The 19808-nt window shown below is 44.8% G+C and overlaps 2 protein-coding genes across 2 annotated transcripts in view; one reads left to right on the top strand and one right to left on the bottom strand.

Moving 5' to 3' along the window:
* The window catches only part of LOC26515379 (rabankyrin-5), a 95062-nt gene extending 75670 nt beyond the window's left edge, over nucleotides 1-19392 (top strand). Inside the window, exon 3 of the transcript XR_006506862.1 lies at nucleotides 19378-19392. The gene's annotated coding sequence lies outside the window, so the exon portion shown is untranslated. The remainder of the gene's footprint in view (nucleotides 1-19377) is intronic.
* Nucleotides 5062-5499, bottom strand: LOC6502725 (transcription elongation factor 1 homolog). Its single transcript, XM_001964307.4, has 2 exons — nucleotides 5335-5499; nucleotides 5062-5274 (listed from the first exon to the last, which is right to left on the bottom strand). The coding sequence occupies exons 1-2, from the start codon at nucleotides 5448-5450 to the stop codon at nucleotides 5142-5144; spliced, it is 249 nt and encodes an 82-aa protein (XP_001964343.1). The 5' UTR covers nucleotides 5451-5499; the 3' UTR covers nucleotides 5062-5141.
* Nucleotides 19393-19808: the final 416 nt, after the last annotated feature.

A 19808-nucleotide genomic window follows, 5' to 3' on the forward strand; every position in this document is an offset into this window, starting at 1 on the left:
ATGCTCTCAAGGAACCCAAGAGACAAAACCGCCCTTAACAGAGCGTCCAAACTTCTGTCGGATACGCTGTCGAGGATGAGGAAAGAGGCGTTTGACGGGTTCGTTGAGCAACTAGAGCCAGGCGACCCTCAGCACAACCTATGGCGGGTCACCAAAAGCATCAGGGTGCCCCTGAAAAGGACCCCACCCGTGAGAAGAACTGACGGCATCTGGTGCAGATCTGAGACGGACAGGGCCAACGCCTTCGCAGAACACCTCGAAGAGGTCTTCACGCCCTTCAATCGTTGCTCAACTGAAGACATCATAAGCAACACCAAGGCCCCAGGCGATGATGGTATCAATGCAATCGCATTAAAGCTGCTCCCTCCTACAAGCATCCAGCTAATCACCAGAATCTACAATAGATGCTTAGAGATAGGGTACTTTCCGTCCACTTGGAAACGTTCCCAGGTAACTATGATACCTAAGCCCGGGAAACCCGAAGCGAATCTTTCGTCCTACCGACCAAAAAGCTTGTTACCAATGCTCTGCAAAATACTGGAATGAGGGGTTTTGAACAGAGCACTGCCAGTACTGGACGAGGCCGGAATGATCCCTGATCACCAGTTTGGCTTCAGGCGGCGACATGGAACACCTAAGCAGTGCCATAGGGTCGTGCAGTACATCCTAGACGCTTTTGAAACCAGAAAATACTGCATGGCCGTCATGCTGGACGTTAAGCAAGCCTTCGACCGGGTCTGGCATCCCTCTACAAACTCAAAGCAGCCTTACCTCGACCATACTTTTTATTTTTGAAGTCTTTTTTGGAAGACCGAAAATTTGCGGTGAGATGCGGTGAAGCCATCTCAGAGCTTAGAGTATTCCACGCCGAAGTTCCCCAAGGCAGCGTTCTTGGACCGCTGCTATACAATGTATACACGGCGGACCTCCCCGTCCTGCAAAATCCGAACCTGATGACTGCTACTTATGCAGATGACACTGCATTCTTGACCGCTTCGGACGGCGTCATGGAGGCTGCTCAGGTCATGCAAACACAGCTCAACCTGCTCAATATATGGCAAAAGCGATGGAATATCACTTTTAACAACGAAAAGTCCACCGCCACCACATTCTCTCTCCGCCCAGGCAACTGCCCTACAGTCTACCTAAACGGCTCCCCCATCCCGCAAGAGGACACTCCAAAATACCTTCACACACACTTGGGTTCACACTTGATCGGAGGCTCACCTTTAGGCCTCATCTATTGAAGAAGAGAAAACAGGCTGATGAAAGACTTCGATCCTTCTACTGGCTCATGGGTAGGAGATCGTCTTCGGAGGAGATAGGAACGTCTTCGAAGCTACTGGTGTACAAGACCATAATAAGTCCAGTCTGGACATATGGCATCCAACTCTGGGGCACTGCGAGGTCGTCGAATGTGCGGATCATCCAAACTTTTGAAAATAGAGCCCTTAGAATCGCCACTGGGGCCCACCTCGTCCACGACAACCATACAATCCACGAGGTCCTGAAGTTCCCATGGGTGAGAGACGACATTCAGAAGAGCAGTGCGCGCTACTTACAGAGGCTCCACGACCATCCAAATCTGTCGGCCATTGCCTTGCTGGACAACAGCCAGCAGATCAGAAGACTGCAGAGAACGCACCATCTAGACCTCGCCCGGACTTCCTAACATGGAAAAATTTAGAATTCACAACTTATTGTCATTTCTTTCCTACACACTAAACTAGAATACCGGCCTTTTGCTCCAACATTTAATGCACCACATATTATTGCAAACACACTCTAATATATCCCTAGATTCACTACATTCTGCTAACATACTATAAAGTACTCTAGTCTAGTATTACTTAGTTCTACATGCATTACTAATAATAAGTGAAGTCGATGTTAAACAATTTAATGGTTGTCCGCAATGGGCCGTTTTAAATACAAATGTACCCTGCTACTAAAAAAAAACCCTGACACTTCAGTAAACGTGAAAGATTGATCCATACCAAAGAAGTTGCCAAAAGCAGACCCGTATTTTTTTAAACCTCACCGGATAGATTTGTTAATTGGAGCAAAGTCATTTTTCGAGCTTTTGTCTGTTGATCAAATAAAACAAGGTCCGCACTATCCCATACTTTGAAAGACTCATCTGGAAAGTATATGGCAAATTTATCAACTCCTCAACCACCGGTTTCTAACCTGTATTGGCAAGACGAAATACTTGAATAAACAAACAAAAATTTGCAAAAAAATTCTGGTCGTTGGAAGAAGTTCCATCTTTTAAAAAGCTTTTATTGCATGAACAGGAGTTAGGTGAGGAAAATTATCAGAAGAATACTAGAATACTGCTTTCAGGTTCCATTTAAGTCGGATCCCAGGGTTTTGGCCAACTCAGTCGAGATAGCCAAACTCCGTTTTTTTGTCGCTCGAGAGAAGATTATCTCGAGATCCGAATTTAAAGAATATGTATTTAGAATTTATGGAAGAATACGAATGACTAGGCCAATGTCAATGGCAAGCAATGGTGTTCTATCTGTTCCTCATTAATTAATACCCCACCAGTGTGTTACGGCCACAAAGTACATCGCCCAAATTACGAGTCGTTTTTATGCGTCTTGTAAGACATCCACATAGATAACGCCTAAACGCACAATTTCCCATTTCAGGATATAAGGTGTTTGAATAGGTGTCTGAAGCAACTCTGGCTCTTCAAAATGCTGGGAGTAAATGGTTTTCAAACTCGCCCGAAGTTATAGCATCCAAGAGCACCTTCAAACCAATAACACTTTCGAACTCAGAGCTGACCAAAGCATTAGTAATCGCTTGGGTTCCTAAAGATGGTGTATTTTAATTTTAAATTGATACTCCAGTCATGGGTCAAGAGCACCTTCAAACCAATAACACTTTCGAACTCAGAGCTGACCAAAGCATTAGTAATCGCTTGGGTTCCTAAAGATGGTGTATTTTAATTTTAAATTGATACTTCAGTCATGGGTCAATGGGCGACTAAGCGGAACGTTCTTTCGGTGACATCAACGCTAATTGACCCTCTTGGCTTTTTGAGACCAATACTTATCAAAGGAAAGATTCTATTGCACGAACTGTGAACCAAAATCGAGTGTGCCTTGTCGCAGTTAGAAGATATCTCAATACCAAGATTTGTAATGAGTGAGCTGATGTCACCAATTCGAATTCATTCCTCTATATTAATTGCAAATCTGCATAAGGTCTCGTTGCAGAGTGTAGAAAACTCCAAAGATGGAAGCAAAAAAGAACGCGGTCGGATTAGCCGCAAAGGTCTCCACCTCATATTTATTAAAAGATATAGATGAATTTTTCTCTTCCGTGTAATTGCTGGGAGTGTTCGTTTACATGTTTCGCTTTATAAGGAAACGGAAAAAATAATTAAGTACTTCTGATGGTGTACCATTCTCTGTCGAATATAAAGGTTTTAATAAAATTGTCCCGATAGTTTAAGAGCACGAGTATCAAGAAGAAATTAAAAAGATGACCTGGTTGTAAGCCCAAGTCTACAGAAGCTAAATTCGTTTGTCTATGAAGCCTCTGAGGCTGGGCTTACATTTTTGTTGTTGCGGGTCGCGCAGCAACTAGACTTTTTATAAGCTTTTCAAAGGTTCTTTTGTCGCCAAAGATGTCTTCAAACCGTTTACTGCGAAAACGCAACGAATTTCGTCGGAGCGAGTCGCCACTTCGTGGCAGGGAATCGAGAAAGAAGCGGACGAACTGCTTTAATGCGCATCAAGAAATGGACTATGGGAGTCGAACCTCGTTAGAGTCGATAATATCAATAAATATTTATTTAATATAATCCTATGTAAAAAAAACCCAAGAAATATTTAAAAGTAATTTTTGATCAGTTATCTATCAATATAATCGTTCGTCTTCGAACTGTTTTTGACTGTAAGCGTTTTAAGTTTAATAAATACAAGAAAGGACCCTCATACCCCAAAAATTTTAATTAACGTTTCTGTAACGCTATCAGCATTTTGCCGAATAGCGGCCGAATTAACCAATTTTAACCAAGGTTGAATTTTAATATTTATTTGTATTTATATATTTATTTTAATTGCGCTCAAAATAACAAGATAGCGCCGGTCAATATTAACTCCAAAATACAAGTAAAGCTAAGAGCTTTGGCGCAGAAGCTCTACCAAAGCTCAAATAATGTGCACGGGAAACTGAAGGATAGTCAGACAAGAATAAATGCTGCTCGGGTTTGCTATTGGCTTCTTGGCCCAACAGTTTGAAAGTATATATGTACATATCACAACTAAATTATTTTTATAAATGGTATAATTCCTTTTTTGTTATTATAATATATATATATATATATATGACGGAGATCCCTCCAAAGTTTCCATATTTTCAGTAAGTTTGCACAGCAAGTTCTGCTCGTTGCAAGAGACGCTTCCAAACTGACCTGCGTAACACAGAGTTCTGTCTAATTTCATCATTTCTGCAAAGTCTATTGCCATCTCTGTTACTTGCATTCAGTCCGCGCTCTCCGATCAGACCATGCTCAGCAGCAGTGTGTCCCTTTTTCTCAGCTACTGTGCATTCTAAAACTACTAGCGACAATGTGTCGCCACACCAAAGCTGTACGCACATGTACAATGGGCAAACTAACCATTCTACGACATGTACAATGGGCAAACTAACCATTCTACGACATATATATATTTTCTATTTAAAATAAACAAATTATAATTATCAATATTTTCAGTTTTTGTTTTCAAATCAAAAGCAAATGACAACTTTCAAACATGAACAGCCGAAGAGAATCGCAGAACTTCGTCGACTACTTCACCGTTCGTGACATCCTATTGAATTGTTTTTGTTTTCCGAAAAATATTTTTCCCATAGAAAAGTCCCGGGAAGAAGCCAAGCCAGGAAGCTTGGTATTGGTTTCTGTTTTCAGGCATACATATGTATGTAAATACACATATCAGCGCTGTGCACAAACCCTTACGGAACCACGAATATATGCGTAGTAATAAAATTAACTTATGTAGATCTGCGAATCATATTCGAAATAATGGTTAGAAGTTATCGCTTTTTATGAAACTGTATAATTTTACTTAATACTTAATTAAATATCGATCTTTTTTAAAATAAATGTACATATGTGTTTAATTGGCAGTTTCACAGGCATCCACCCAATCATTGTAAACATCAATAGGTTCTGATAGAAAGTTGATTCCAGTCTGGAAATCTTCCAAGCAAACACGGCAGGTTATTTTTGCAGTATTCCTCCCCTTATCCCTGCAAGAAAATCGAAATTTAATTTCTCTTATTCTAAGATACATATCTGAAGAGATTTACATTTTAACTTCACACGACTTCTCATGGTTACAAAATGGACAGTTAAATTGTTGATCAAGAGGTTCAATGTTTTTTCGTTTTGGAGGCGGCTTACGTTTAGACTTTCTTCTTCCCATATTAACAATATATATGTCGTATAAGTAAATATATTATACATACAAACAACATATACTAAAACGGTCAAGATAACGTCATGGTCTATACACTTTTTGTGACCGCCTCTACTAAGACCGACTATACTACCAGCAATATCTCAATTAATAAAAATACCATATTTTATACACCACATTTTAAATACAGGCCGAGTATTCATTTGTACCATAATTTTGGCACCTTGACAAAAATGCATAGTTTTATCACCATCAATTTCCGCGGCCCCCTAAAAGAACAAATTTATCAAATATTAACCTGTTTTCCAGGAAGGTTTAGTTCCCGTTGGTTAGCGCCAGATCGGATAAAAGAAAAATATGCATAGGCTTCCTTAATACATACAAGAGGTGTTCCAAAGTAAACAGGACTTTCTGAATTTAGCGTCTCCCGGCGACGCCATCTACATATGTGTCGACTGGTGCGATAGAATCTCATATAGTCGCTCATTATCACAGAAGTGTCGGCTACGCTACACGATCTGGTATTTTCTTGTTTCGGTGAAGAGGCGACTCCCGGGATTTGGATCGGCGTCATTTCTTTTATTCGCATTCTTTGAGTTGGAACTCGAACGGTACTCTAACACATTCGCCAGGACGGAGTTCCAGGCCACTCAATCTGAGGCTACCGCAGCTACAACTATATATGCAACTTCCGGCTTGCCGGCCAGCTTAGCGAATGCAGACGGTGGACGGCAGCGGCAACGGACTCCAAAGAAAGGAATCTGGGTAAAACTCACTAGAACTGCCCAGATGGAAGCGCCAGGACAGGATGTGGACCCCTCGACAGATTGCGACGCTTATTGCAAGAATCGCAAACCTAGAGAAGGATCTCCTACAGGCAAGGGAAAATGTAGAACCTGCAGCGCCGTTAGGATCCTGTCGATTGGCGTCGGAGTGAGCGGTGCGGCGAATACACCGCTAGGAGAGGCGCCATGCTAGAGCGCAACGGTGAGGCAGATCTTGAGTGAAAATCTGCCAACGGGACCACTAGAGTTAGTGACGCCATCTTATAAGATTTGACTTTTTATCATAATAATCAGTTGCCGGCATAATTGAGTGCAAATCTGCCACCATAATTGAGTGGAAGCTTGCCGCCATATTAGAACGGTAATGCGCAATAAGCGGCAATTAGGGCAATAGAGCAACAAGTCACACGGACAGGCTGTACAACCGTAAGCTGCTCACCGCCATGTTCTGTCAAAGCCACGGTGCAGCCAGAACGAGGTTATTTTCACGCACCACGGGATTTACAACACAGCTTCGCGGCAGAGCGCCATTGCCTGATCTTCCAGAGTTCGAGGGTCAGCCAGAGGAATGGCCAATATTCCAGTGTGCGTTTTAGGAGACGACGGCGGCGTATCAGTATACAGAATTAGAAAATATCCAAAGGCTAGTGGAGGCTCAGAAGGGTGAAGCGCAGACGGCAGTCAAATCACTGCTTATTCATCCCAACAACGACCAGGCCGTAATAGAAAAGCTGCGCTTTCGATATGGGCGTCTGGAGCAATTGATCCGGAGCCAACTGGATCGCGTGCGGGAGCTGCAGCCAATTCAGGAGTACAACATAGGAGGGTTGTATCGTTCTTCACGAGGGTGAGCAATATTGCAGAGTTTCTACAACCAACCGACAGCGGCGACCAGCATATAGGAAATCCGTCCCTGATGGAGGAGCTGATCACCAAATTGCCCCATAGTAAGAGGTTGGTATGGGCCAGGTACGCGGCCACGATAGAACCATACCCGACGATAGTTCATCTAAGCTGGTATATACCGTTACGGACATGAGCAGTAAAGAGTAAAGAGAGCTTCGTTAAGAAGCGTGCCTCGAAACTGGATACATGGTACGGTTCTGCAAAAGGAGCCGTAAATGCAACGTCTACGGATGCCTGCGGAAGCATCACTACTTGCTGCATGACGAAGCCGATAGTCTCAGACGGTCACAACATTCAGACGGTGGTCACAGGAGGGAGCTACGGAGTAACCACAAACGGGAGCTACACAAGGTCATCAGTCAACGCAATTGGATGCCGCAGTCAGCGGATCCAACAGTGAGTAAACTTTTCATGGCCCATGCAAGAGGCTTAAGGAGCGCTGGCCGTATGAAAAATGAGAACCAAAGCGGCCAGGTATGCCGCATAGAAACTTTAGTTGTGTCGATTCGGATGGAGGCCACCTGCTGTTCTGCCCGTGACGCTGTACGGGGAGAAGCAACAGGTGGACACGTACGCACTGCTCGACGAGGGATCGTCTGGGACGTTCATAGACAACGAGCTCGCCCGAAGCCTACACCTACAGGGTGTAAGTCGACAACTAAGCGTGCAGTGGTATGGCGGTAAGTCCGCCACAGAGCCTACGTGGATGGTTAGCCTGCAGATCAGTGGAGCGAGCAAACCGAAGCGGCACGGTTTAAGGAACGTGTACGCAGAAAGCATTCTAAGTCTTCCGATCTGCATCGTCGTTTACGTCGAGAAGATGTCAGGCGGCAAGGACGAGAGCACGCTTAACTGTGAAGCCGTACAAAACGCTGCGCCAAAGATCGTTATTGGAATGGATTATGCGCACCTAGGAATACCCCTGCAGACCAGAAGCTTCGGCACAGGGAGACCATACGCAGCAGCTACCAATCTATATGGACCAGTAAGACATCAAGCGAGTTCATTGATGGTTACCCAGAATGACGCTATGGAGAAGATGATCAGCGATTATTTCGAAGTAGAGAACTTCGGAGTGAAGCCAGCGCCACCGGTCGCAGCCATCGACGATGAACGAACTCTGGGCATCTTGGAGAGGACGACTAAACGGATGGGTCAACGCTACCAGACTTGGGTGCTATAGAAGGATGACGAGATGAGACTGCCAGACAGTTACAACATGGCGCAACAACGACTCGTCAACATCGAAAAGAAAATGATGCGCGACGCGAACTTAGCGCAGGCCTACAATGGAATCATGGTTGACTACGTCAAGAACGGATACGCATGACGACTAGAGCGGCAGGTCATTTACGGCAACAGTGACTAGTTGTGGTGGAGTTATATGTCCGAAACGACCCGGAGATCTACGAGATGACAGTGAAGACGTTTGGAGCAGCTTGTATACCATGCTCAGCGCAGCACATGAAGACCGTTATGCTTCAAGGCACGTGCACAGTGATCCCCGGACGGTACTGGCCATTTATGAGTACCACTACGTAGACGATTACATAGACAGCTTCGCACCCGAGGATGAAGCATTCGACGTCACAAAACGAGTACATGCAAACGATAAACGCAAGTGCCGGTTTTGATCTGCATCGGTTTTCTTCCAGCTCGGCGAGTTGGTCAGAGCCTTAAATCCGTTAGGCCCCAACGAGAACGTCCAGTTGTCCGAATACGAGCAGAAGGTATTGGGCATGTATTGGTATCCGGCTACAGATGACTTCAGATTCTACGACAAGTACCATCGGTTCCCAGCAGGTGATCACCGGGGAAAGCGACCCTACGAAGAGGGAGTTCCTCAGCTAAGTGATGTCCACATTTGATCCGATTGGGTTCTTGAGCTGCTACATGGTAACCGCCAAGCTACCTATGCGACAGATTTGGCGGAAAGGAATCACATGGGATGAGCCGTTGCCAGGCGAGCTAGCCACGGCATTCGAGTGCTGGCGGCAAGAGATGAGCTACGTGAGGGAGTTTCGATGTCCACGCTACTATTTTAGTAATGGACGAGTACGAGCACTTCAGCTGCACGTTTATGTGCGCCACTCGGCGTTCGCTGCGACGGTATATTGGCAAGCCAACTAAGCAAACGGTGACGTGCAGGCGTATGTTCCCAAACGAAATGTGCAGATGAACACAGTGTCGAGATAGGCAGATAAGTAATCGGGCCTGATTCCAAAATAGTGCTGCACTGGATAAGCTGCACCCACCGGCGGTATAAACAGTTTTTTTGGAATACCAATTGCCGAAAACGTGGCAGACGACGCAACCATGCCGCAACGCCATGTGGGGATCACTCAAGGGCCACGATGACTACGCGGCCGACAGTCGTACGGGAGCCAGAAGAGAATTGGCCGAAGAGCTCCTCTAGTGGTAGTGGCTGCACGAGAGCCCGTGGCTGCACGAGAGCCCGGGCTCTGCACGAACGATTGGTCGTCGCGTCGAGAAAGGTGGGAGGCACTGTTCACCTGTTTAACCACGGGGGCCATGCATTTGTAGATGGCCCATGATTTATCTGCAGATTCCTGCATCATCGCTATGAGAAATTTCATGAGCCGGCGAGGACCGGTGGTCAAGATGAGGAGCGATATTATGAAAAATTTTGTTGGAGCCAATCGAAAGGCCAGAAAGAAGATCTAGGGTGAGGTGTCGTCCAAAGAAATCAAATGGATTTTCAACTGTCCAGCGAACCGAGGTGAGGATGGCGCCTGGGAAAGGATGATCTAGTGCGTCAATAAGATGCTGGCCCATACGATGAAGGAGCTGGCTTCTGGACATGCTTCGACATGCTTCTGGACCGTGCAAAAAGTCACACCTAGAAATCTGATCTAATTAATGTTCATCAGCGTGTCGCAATATTCAATAATCAGACCCACTAATCTATTGGCACTGTTAGCGCCAACACGACAACATGTGGTAAAATAACGAACGAGTTAGTAGCAGAACAAGCGAATTAAAAAATGTCATCTCAAAGAGTTAGTCTCAGAAGAAGCGTAAAGACGAACAAGTTTTTTTAAAGCTCGTGTAATTTGATTAAATAAATATTATAATAATTAAAAGCGTGCTATTAGAACGTGTTTTTTTGGACATTGTCATCCTGGGCTGCAACATTAATTAAAAAATACTTACTCAAACTCCCCGTTTGTGATCTTTGGTTTTATTGCGTATCTATTCATACATGAACGAAGAAGTTCACTTTGCTGCGTAATTAACTTGAACACAAATACAGCTCAGTTCTTTCTTGTCTAATAAGGCTGAAAACAGGCATAGATACAACAAAGACAAGAAGCAAGAAGAACAGAAGTAATAACCATGATATCCCGTGAATACAACCAAACAGAATGCAGTGCATGCAAAAAGAGTAGTACCGGCAAAGACATTATATGGGTGCATTGTGATATTTGCACGACGTGGTACCACTTTGGCTGCGTTCGAGACGAGAACGCCCAGAACACAAAAGGATGGAAGTGCGTCTCCTGCAGTAAACAGCCACCTGACTCAACTACGCTGACTGACGCCGACACAGCCGCTGTCCAAAGTGTCGCTTCGCAAATAACCGTTTCGCTAGACCGTACCAACTTTGCTCCGACATCGGGGCACTCGACCGGGGCTGTGAAAAAAACAGCACAAGCAACTGCCGACTTCTTCACAAGCTGAACGTGCCAATGAACATATTTTGATACAAAACAATACTCTAATGCTACAAATGCTAGAGGAAAAGCGGCAGGCCAATCAAAGCTACATTGAACAAAAGTACAATATACTAGCTCAGCAAAGTGGAGCCGCTCTGACCACATCATTCGGGCCTACAAGTACAAGCTGTCAGCACGTCAAATACTGTTACCCGATCTACCGACATTCAATGGCAATCCGGATGACTGGCCAGCGTTACTCAGTGCATTTGAAAATAGTACCACTGTAGCTGGGTTTTCAAATGTCGAAAATATGCTACGACTCCAAAAATGCCTCAAGGGAAAGGCACTCGAACTAGTAAGAGATAAGCTTCTGCTTCCAGTCATGGTCCCTGACGTCATAAACACTCAGACGGTGGTCACAGGAGGGAGCTACGGAGCAACCACAAACGGGAGCTACACAAGGTCATCAGTCAACGCAATTGGATGCCGCAGTCAGCGGATCCAACAGTGAGTAAACTTTTCATGGCCCATGCAAGAGGCTTAAGGAGCGCTGGCCGTATGAAAAATGAGAACCAAAGCGGCCAGGTATGCCGCATAGAAACTTTAGTTGCGTCGATTCGGATGGAGGCCACCTGCTGTTCTGCCCGTGACGCTGTACGGGGAGAAGCAACAGGTGGACACGTACGCACTGCTCGACGAGGGATCGTCTGGGACGTTCATAGACAACGAGCTCGCCCGAAGCCTACACCTACAGGGTGTAAGTCGACAACTAAGCGTGCAGTGGTATGGCGGTAAGTCCGCCACAGAGCCTACGTGGATGGTTAGCCTGCAGATCAGTGGAGCGAGCAAACCGAAGCGGCACGGTTTAAGGAACGTGTACGCAGAAAGCATTCTAAGTCTTCCGATCTGCATCGTCGTTTACGTCGAGAAGATGTCAGGCGGCAAGGACGAGAGCACGCTTAACTGTGAAGCCGTACAAAACGCTGCGCCAAAGATCGTTATTGGAATGGATTATGCGCACCTAGGAATACCCCTGCAGACCAGAAGCTTCGGCACAGGGAGACCATACGCAGCAGCTACCAATCTATATGGACCAGTAAGACATCAAGCGAGTTCATTGATGGTTACCCAGAATGACGCTATGGAGAAGATGATCAGCGATTATTTCGAAGTAGAGAACTTCGGAGTGAAGCCAGCGCCACCGGTCGCAGCCATCGACGATGAACGAACTCTGGGCATCTTGGAGAGGACGACTAAACGGATGGGTCAACGCTACCAGACTTGGGTGCTATAGAAGGATGACGAGATGAGACTGCCAGACAGTTACAACATGGCGCAACAACGACTCGTCAACATCGAAAAGAAAATGATGCGCGACGCGAACTTAGCGCAGGCCTACAATGGAATCATGGTTGACTACGTCAAGAACGGATACGCATGACGACTAGAGCGGCAGGTCATTTACGGCAACAGTGACTAGTTGTGGTGTCCGAAACGTCCGAAACGACCCGGAGATCTACGAGATGACAGTGAAGACGTTTGGAGCAGCTTGTATACCATGCTCAGCGCAGCATGAGTACCACTACGTAGACGATTACATAGACAGCTTCGCACCCGAGGATGAAGCATTCGACGTCACAAAACGAGTACATGCAAACGATAAACGCAAGTGCCGGTTTTGATCTGCATCGGTTTTCTTCCAGCTCGGCGAGTTGGTCAGAGCCTTAAATCCGTTAGGCCCCAACGAGAACGTCCAGTTGTCCGAATACGAGCAGAAGGTATTGGGCATGTATTGGTATCCGGCTACAGATGACTTCAGATTCTACGACAAGTACCATCGGTTCCCAGCAGGTGATCACCGGGGAAAGCGACCCTACGAAGAGGGAGTTCCTCAGCTAAGTGATGTCCACATTTGATCCGATTGGGTTCTTGAGCTGCTACATGGTAACCGCCAAGCTACCTATGCGACAGATTTGGCGGAAAGGAATCACATGGGATGAGCCGTTGCCAGGCGAGATAGCCACGGCATTCGAGTGCTGGCGGCAAGAGATGAGCTACGTGAGGGAGTTTCGATGTCCACGCTACTATTTTAGTACTGGACGAGTACGAGCACTTCAGCTGCACGTTTATGTGCGCCACTCGGCGTTCGCTGCGACGGTATATTGGCAAGCCAACTAAGCAAACGATGACGTGCAGGCGTATGTTCCCAAACGAAATGTGCAGATGAACACAGTGTCGAGATAGGCAGATAAGTAATCGGGCCTGATTCCAAAATAGTGCTGCACTGGATAAGCTGCACCCACCGGCGGTATAAACAGTTTTTTTGGAATACCGATTGCCGAAAACGTGGCAGACGACGCAACCATGCCGCAACGCCATGTGGGGATCACTCAAGGGCCACGATGACTACGCGGCCGACAGTCGTACGGGAGCCAGAAGAGAATTGGCCGAAGAGCTCCTCTAGTGGTAGTGGCTGCACGAGAGCCCGTGGCTGCACGAGAGCCCGGGCTCTGCACGAACGATTGGTCGTCGCGTCGAGAAAGGTGGGAGGCACTGTTCACCTGTTTAACCACGGGGGCCATGCATTTGTAGATGGCCCATGATTTATCTGCAGATTCCTGCATCATCGCTATGAGAAATTTCATGAGCCGGCGAGGACCGGTGGTCAAGATGAGGAGCGATATTATGAAAAATTTTGTTGGAGCCAATCGAAAGGCCAGAAAGAAGATCTAGGGTGAGGTGTCGTCCAAAGAAATCAAATGGATTTTCAACTGTCCAGCGAACCGAGGTGAGGATGGCGCCTGGGAAAGGATGATCTAGTGCGTCAATAAGATGCTGGCCCATACGATGAGGGAGCTGGCTCCCATGGAACATGTTCTGGAGAATCTTTTGATCGAGGCGGCGAACATAGTTAATTCTCTCCCACTAACGCAAATGCCAGTCACTATGGATCAGGGGGCTCCACTATCTCCCAACGACTTACTGAAAGGAGTACCCAATATGCTGGACCCAATCAGCAGTAGATGGAGTGCCCAGACGAGCGGCGGAATGGATAGACGGTCGAGTCAGGATGATTCGTCCTTCTTCGATGCTGGCTCTTCTGCTTGAAATGAATGCAAATGCTTCACGGAAGCGGGGATGTCGCGGAGCAGCTTATCTGCTAGAATATCGATTGTCAGTCAGTTTGAATTCCTGTCCACAGATTTCTCAACAGAATAAAACGCTCATATAGTCGCTCATTACCACACTTATCGAGTTTCAAGTGTTGCCTACGCTACAAAATTTGGTATTTTCTTGTTTCGATGAAGTCCAGAGTGTTATGGCAACTCCCGGGATTTGGATCGGCTTCAACAGTCATTCGACATGCTTCTGGACCGTGCAAAAAGTCACACCTAGAAATCTGATCTAATTAATGTTCATCAGCGTGTCGCAATATTCAATAATCAGACCCACTAATCTATTGGCACTGTTAGCGCCAACACGACAACATATGGTAAAATAACGAACGAGTTAGTAGCAGAACAAGCGAATTAAAAAATGTCATCTCAAAGAGTTAGTCTCAGAAGAAGCGTAAGACGAACAAGATTTTTTAAAGCTCGTGTAATTTGATTAAATAAATATTATAATAATTAAAAGCGTGCTATTAGAACGTGTTTTTTTGGACATTGTCATCCTGGGCTGCAACATTAATTAAAAAATACTTACTCAAACTCCCCGTTTGTGATCTTTGGTTTTATTGCGTATCTATTCATACATGAACGAAGAAGTTCACTTTGCTGCGTAATTAACTTGAACACAAATACAGCTCAGTTCTTTCTTGTCTAATAAAGCAAGAAGCAAGAAGAACAGAAGTAATAACCATGATATCCCGTGAATACAACCAAACAGAATGCAGTGCATGCAAAAAGAGTAGTACCGGCAAAGACATTATATGGGTGCATTGCGATATTTGCACGACGTGGTACCCCTTTGGCTGCGTTCGAGACGAGAACACCCAGAACACAAAAGGATGGAAGTGCGTCTCCTGCAGTAAACAGCCACCTGACTCAACTACGCTGACTGACGCCGACACAGCCGCTGTCCAAAGTGTCGCTTCGCAAATAACCGTTTCGCTAGACCGTACCAACATTGCTCCGATATCGGGGCACTCGACCGGGGCTGTGAAAAAACAGCACAAGCAACTGCCGACTTCTTCACAAGCTGAACGTGCCAATGAACATATTTTGATACAAAACAATACTCTAATGCTACAAATGCTAGAGGAAAAGCGGCAGGCCGATCAAAGCTACATTGAACAAAAGTACAATATACTAGCTCAGCAAAGTGGAGCCGCTCTGACCACATCATTCGGGCCTACAAGTACAAGCTGTCAGCACGTCAAATACTGTTACCCGATCTACCGACATTCAATGGCAATCCGGATGACTGGCCAGCGTTACTCAGTGCATTTGAAAATAGTACCACTGTAGCTGGGTTTTCAAATGTCGAAAATATGCTACGACTCCAAAAATGCCTCAAGGGAAAGGCACTCGAACTAGTAAGAGATAAGCTTCTGCTTCCAGTTATGGTCCCTGACGTCATAAACACGCTCAAGACGTTTTTCGGACGTCCCGATCAGATACTAGAGAGATTAATTGAAAAAGCGAGAAAAATCTCTATCAATAAGGAACGACTTGACACTCTCATAGATTATGCCTTGGCAGTACGAAATATTTGTGCTACAATGGAGGCTTGTCAGCTTAATGACCACCTAAACAACCCCATGCTGTTGAGAGAGTTAGTAGACAAACTTCCCAGCCATTACAAACTGACCTGGGCTATGCTCCCAAAAGACTCAAGCGCTGCATTGATTAAGTCGTTCAGCGACTGGCTCTACATAATCGCCGAAGCAGCATCCACAGTGACGCCATCAATTTACTCCAGGGCCAACAACGTACACACCCACGTCCAGTACAGCATGGATGCCCAAGGTTGATAAGGCCGTTAAAGAAAGCTTCAACGTAGAACACGTAATTCTAAGGACATTTCACTCTAAAGATGATGAAAAAGCTTTCAAAATTATGCAAGAGACGTGCGTAAAAATCGACGGACGGTACGAAATCGGCCTGCTTTGGCGCCATAAAGATACGGTACTTCCTGAAAGCTACACAAACGCATTAAAACGCCTAAATTGTCTGAAAGCTAAAATTGAGAAGGAACCAGATCTACGAGTAAAAATTCAGGAGCTTGTCAACAATCTGATGGAAAAAGGCTACACCATCGGTGTCTCCTTAAATGACTTCATGCTTACTGGTCCGGATCTTTTACATCCACTGTCCGACGTTTTGATGACATTCAGAGTCGGCAAGATAGCGGTCTGCGGTGATATAGCAGATATATAGGTGATATAGCAGATAAAGGAAAGCGACATTCATGTACAGCGTTTCCTGTGGATCGACGAGCGAATGCAAAGTCCAAAGGAATACGTAATGAGAGCAATGTCGTTCGGAATATCTTGCGCCCCTTGTATAGCTCATTACGTCAGGGACAAAAATGCGGAGGACTACAAGATGCAGTATCCAAGAGCCTATGAAGCCATCACCCGAGCTCATTAAGTTGACGATTATATAGACAGTCTAAACGACGAAGAGGAAGCTACTAAAGTGTCGAAGGCGGTCAAACTAATACATTCAGCTGGGGGTTTCCATATCAGAAACTGGACTTCCAATTCACCCCAAGTCTTAAACGCATTAAATAAAGAGTCAGCCCCAACACAGCCTAGAAAGGACTTAGGAGACACTGAGAAAGTCTTGGGTATGTTTTGGAATCCGGAGAGTGATACATTTAAATATATTTTCAGATTCGCAATACTAGAAAGGAATGTACTAAGTGATACGGTCCGCCCCACTAAAAGGCTCTACAGGTTCTGATGTCAATTTATGACCCCCTTGGATTTTTGTTATGCTATACTATTGGACTTAAAATTCTTCTACAAGAAACATGGCGATCAGGGATCGGATGGGACGACGAATTACCGGAACCTTCACAGAGTTGCTGAACAAAATACTATCACACGCTAAGTCTGTACATATACCACGACATTACTCACCATTGCTGCATACCGATGTGAGCGAATACGTATATGCAGCTGTGTGCTACCTTCGCGTGATCAAAGGATTTGACATCACGACAAATCTAGTCATTGCTAGTCATCTAGTCTAGTCATTTTATCGCCAAACCAATCCTGGAGCAGTGGACCAGCGGACCGGCATTCCTGAAAAGTCCCAAAGACTAGTGGCCAAATCATCAACCAAGTCTTCCACCGGGAAACGATAATAACGAGCTCGAAAAGGTAGTTTTAGTAACCAAAGTATACCAGTGCTTATAAAACTAAACATTGAATCATTCTCAATCTGGAAACGACTTTATCGAGCCACAGCGACGTTCATCATGTACGTAAAAAACCTGAAAGCGAAATGTCGAGGAGAAACCATCACCAAAACGTTGTCAGATAAAATAATTATGCAAGGAAAGAACATACTTTATAAAGTAGCCCAAAACGAAGCATTCAAGGACGAATTAGATTCTCTCCAAAAAGACAACAATATTCAAAGGACCAGCGCGCTTATTGGGTTAAACATCTACCTAGACGATTGCGGCATAATTCGCACCCAAGGAAGGTCTCAAACTATAAACCCGAACGACGACCAAATAGTACTACCAAAACGCCACCCGGTTACATATCTCCTTGTCAAGCACTTTCGCGAGAGCAACCACCATTTGCTGCATGAGGGAACTATAAACATAATCAGGAGTCAGTTCTTTATACCTCAGTTACGCGTGGTATACAAGTCCGTTCGAAAAGGGTGCTAGAAATGTAAAAACAATACAGCAGCTCCAATAGTGCCGCAGATGGCCCCATTACCTGCAGCCAGGATCGCCAGCTTTCAAAGACCATTCACTTATACTGGAGTGGACTTCTTTGGCCCCATCGCGGTCAACGTAGGCCGACACAAGGAGAAAAGGTGGGGCGTGATATTTACGTGCCTTACTATACGCGCCGTACATATAGAGATAGCGTATAGCCTCGATACAAGCTCATGTGTAATGTGCCTCGCAATCTTTATGGCCCGACGAGGAACTCCAAGAGAAATATACTCGGATAATGGAACCAATTTCAAGGCAACTGAGAAAGTTGTTAAGGAATAGCTGAAGAATAAAGACTTCAATAACCTAACCATTAAATACGACGAAATTAAATGGAATTTCAATCCTCCAGGCGCTCCACACATGGGGGGAGCTTGGGAGCGCTTAATACGATCAATCAAAATAATATTGAAAAGCATCTCTCCTAATTAAAGTTTTAACGACGAAAGCCTAAGAAACGCCTTGATGAACGCCTTGAGTACGTTATCAATTCCCGTCCTCTAACATTCGTATCCTTAGACGCAAAAGATGATGATGCCTTCACTCCAAATCATTTATTGTTAGGATCCGCAGACGGGTACAAGCCAATCGTCACCAAGGACTCGGATGTAAGGCAACGCTGGCACCAGGCCAATGAGGTGGCAGAACTTTTCTGGAAACGATGGGTCAAGGAGTATATTCTCATAATTATTTTATTTAATTTGATTAAATAAATATTATAATAATTTTCAAGCAATCTGAGTCAGCAGACTTAGAGGTGGGGAACATTCCCTAGACTTAGTAAATGTATATTTGAGCATTTTATAAAATAATTGTTCTTCTGAAATAAAGATAGTTAAGTGTCAAGTTACGGCAGTTAAAATTAACCTACTTCCAGTTTTGCTCTTGTGTAAACGGACCACAAGTAGAACTTTCGTTATCTAACCTAGGTCGAGTGTTGCTCCCGTAAAACGTACCACAAGTAGGACCCGCGATACCAAACCTACTTCGAGTGTTGCTCCCGTGAAACTGACCATAAGTAGGACCCACGTTACCCAACCTACTTCGAGTGTTGCACCCGTGACACTGACCACAAGTAGGCCACTCGTTGCCAAACCTACTTCAAGTATTGCTCCCGTGAAACGGACCACATGTAGGAGTACCTGTATCTGTACTTGAGAAGAACCAACCCAGGACTTCAAGAATCTCACATCAACTGCAGCCTGATCACAGCAAGCGCCTGTTTAATCCGAGCAGACCCTTGAAGAACCCAGTTCAATTTAGTCAGAACTTTTATACGTTCTTTGACTACGACTCCGGGACCTACCGTTATGCCCGCGAGTTCGACGTAGTGGCCGCATAACGCTTTACGGACGAACACGGAGCTCTACGGAACTGATTTGAAGCAGATGGAGACTGTTTTAAATAAAATAAATTGTTTTTGATTTATTATTTTTTTTAAGTCTTGTTTACTTTTTGGAACTCACCTTGTATATAGGTAATTCTCCAGATTTGTGGTTGACTCACAACCAAAAAATGAAATTCAATGAAAGTATGTTTTTTCACGTATTTCTATAGGGAAAAATTTTAAATAATTTTCATTTAATTAATTTAATAGTATTTTACATTTACTTATAATATATTTTGAAATATTTTATTCCAAAATCTCTATTTCAGTTATGCGGGAGCGCGGGTAAACGCTTGATGCTGCGGAGCGTCCGAGAGATACCCCGAGAGAGCGAGACAACTGTAGAATGATTAGATTATATTAGTAGCATAATTAAAAGTCGAGAAAAAATTGAAGTCTAGTCTAAGTTAGCATAGGGCGGAGCGGGAGCGAAATAAAAGCTCAGTTGCACTCTCTTGCGAATTCGCCCCGCTTCGCCGCAATAGATAAGCTAGGCTTAAGTTCTTTTTTGGTTGAATATAGTGAATTATAACGTTGAGTCGAGAGCTTGTATTTTCTTTTCGTCCTTGTGAAAATTTTATTGAACAGCCACTTTTAGTTTTTTTGAAAGTGTTGAGATAAACTAATCTCATTAAAAATTTTGGCGCCCTCGTTTGGACTTGTTTACTATAATTTATAAATAAAGCAACTAGTGACAGTG

The sequence above is a fragment of the Drosophila ananassae genome, chromosome 2L (genome assembly GCF_017639315.1).
Source record: "Drosophila ananassae strain 14024-0371.13 chromosome 2L, ASM1763931v2, whole genome shotgun sequence".
Lineage (NCBI taxonomy): Eukaryota > Metazoa > Arthropoda > Insecta > Diptera > Drosophilidae > Drosophila > Drosophila ananassae.

Excerpts from the sequence above, each read along its gene's own strand:
- LOC6502725 (XM_001964307.4), bottom strand. The coding sequence starts at position 5,450 with ATGGGAAGAAGAAAGTCTAAACGTAAGCCGCCTCCAAAACGAAAAAAC. Across the intron at positions 5,275-5,334 it reads AAGTCGTGTGAAGTTAAAAT|GGATAAGGGGAGGAATACTG; the intron begins GTAAATCTCTTC and ends ATTTTCTTGCAG.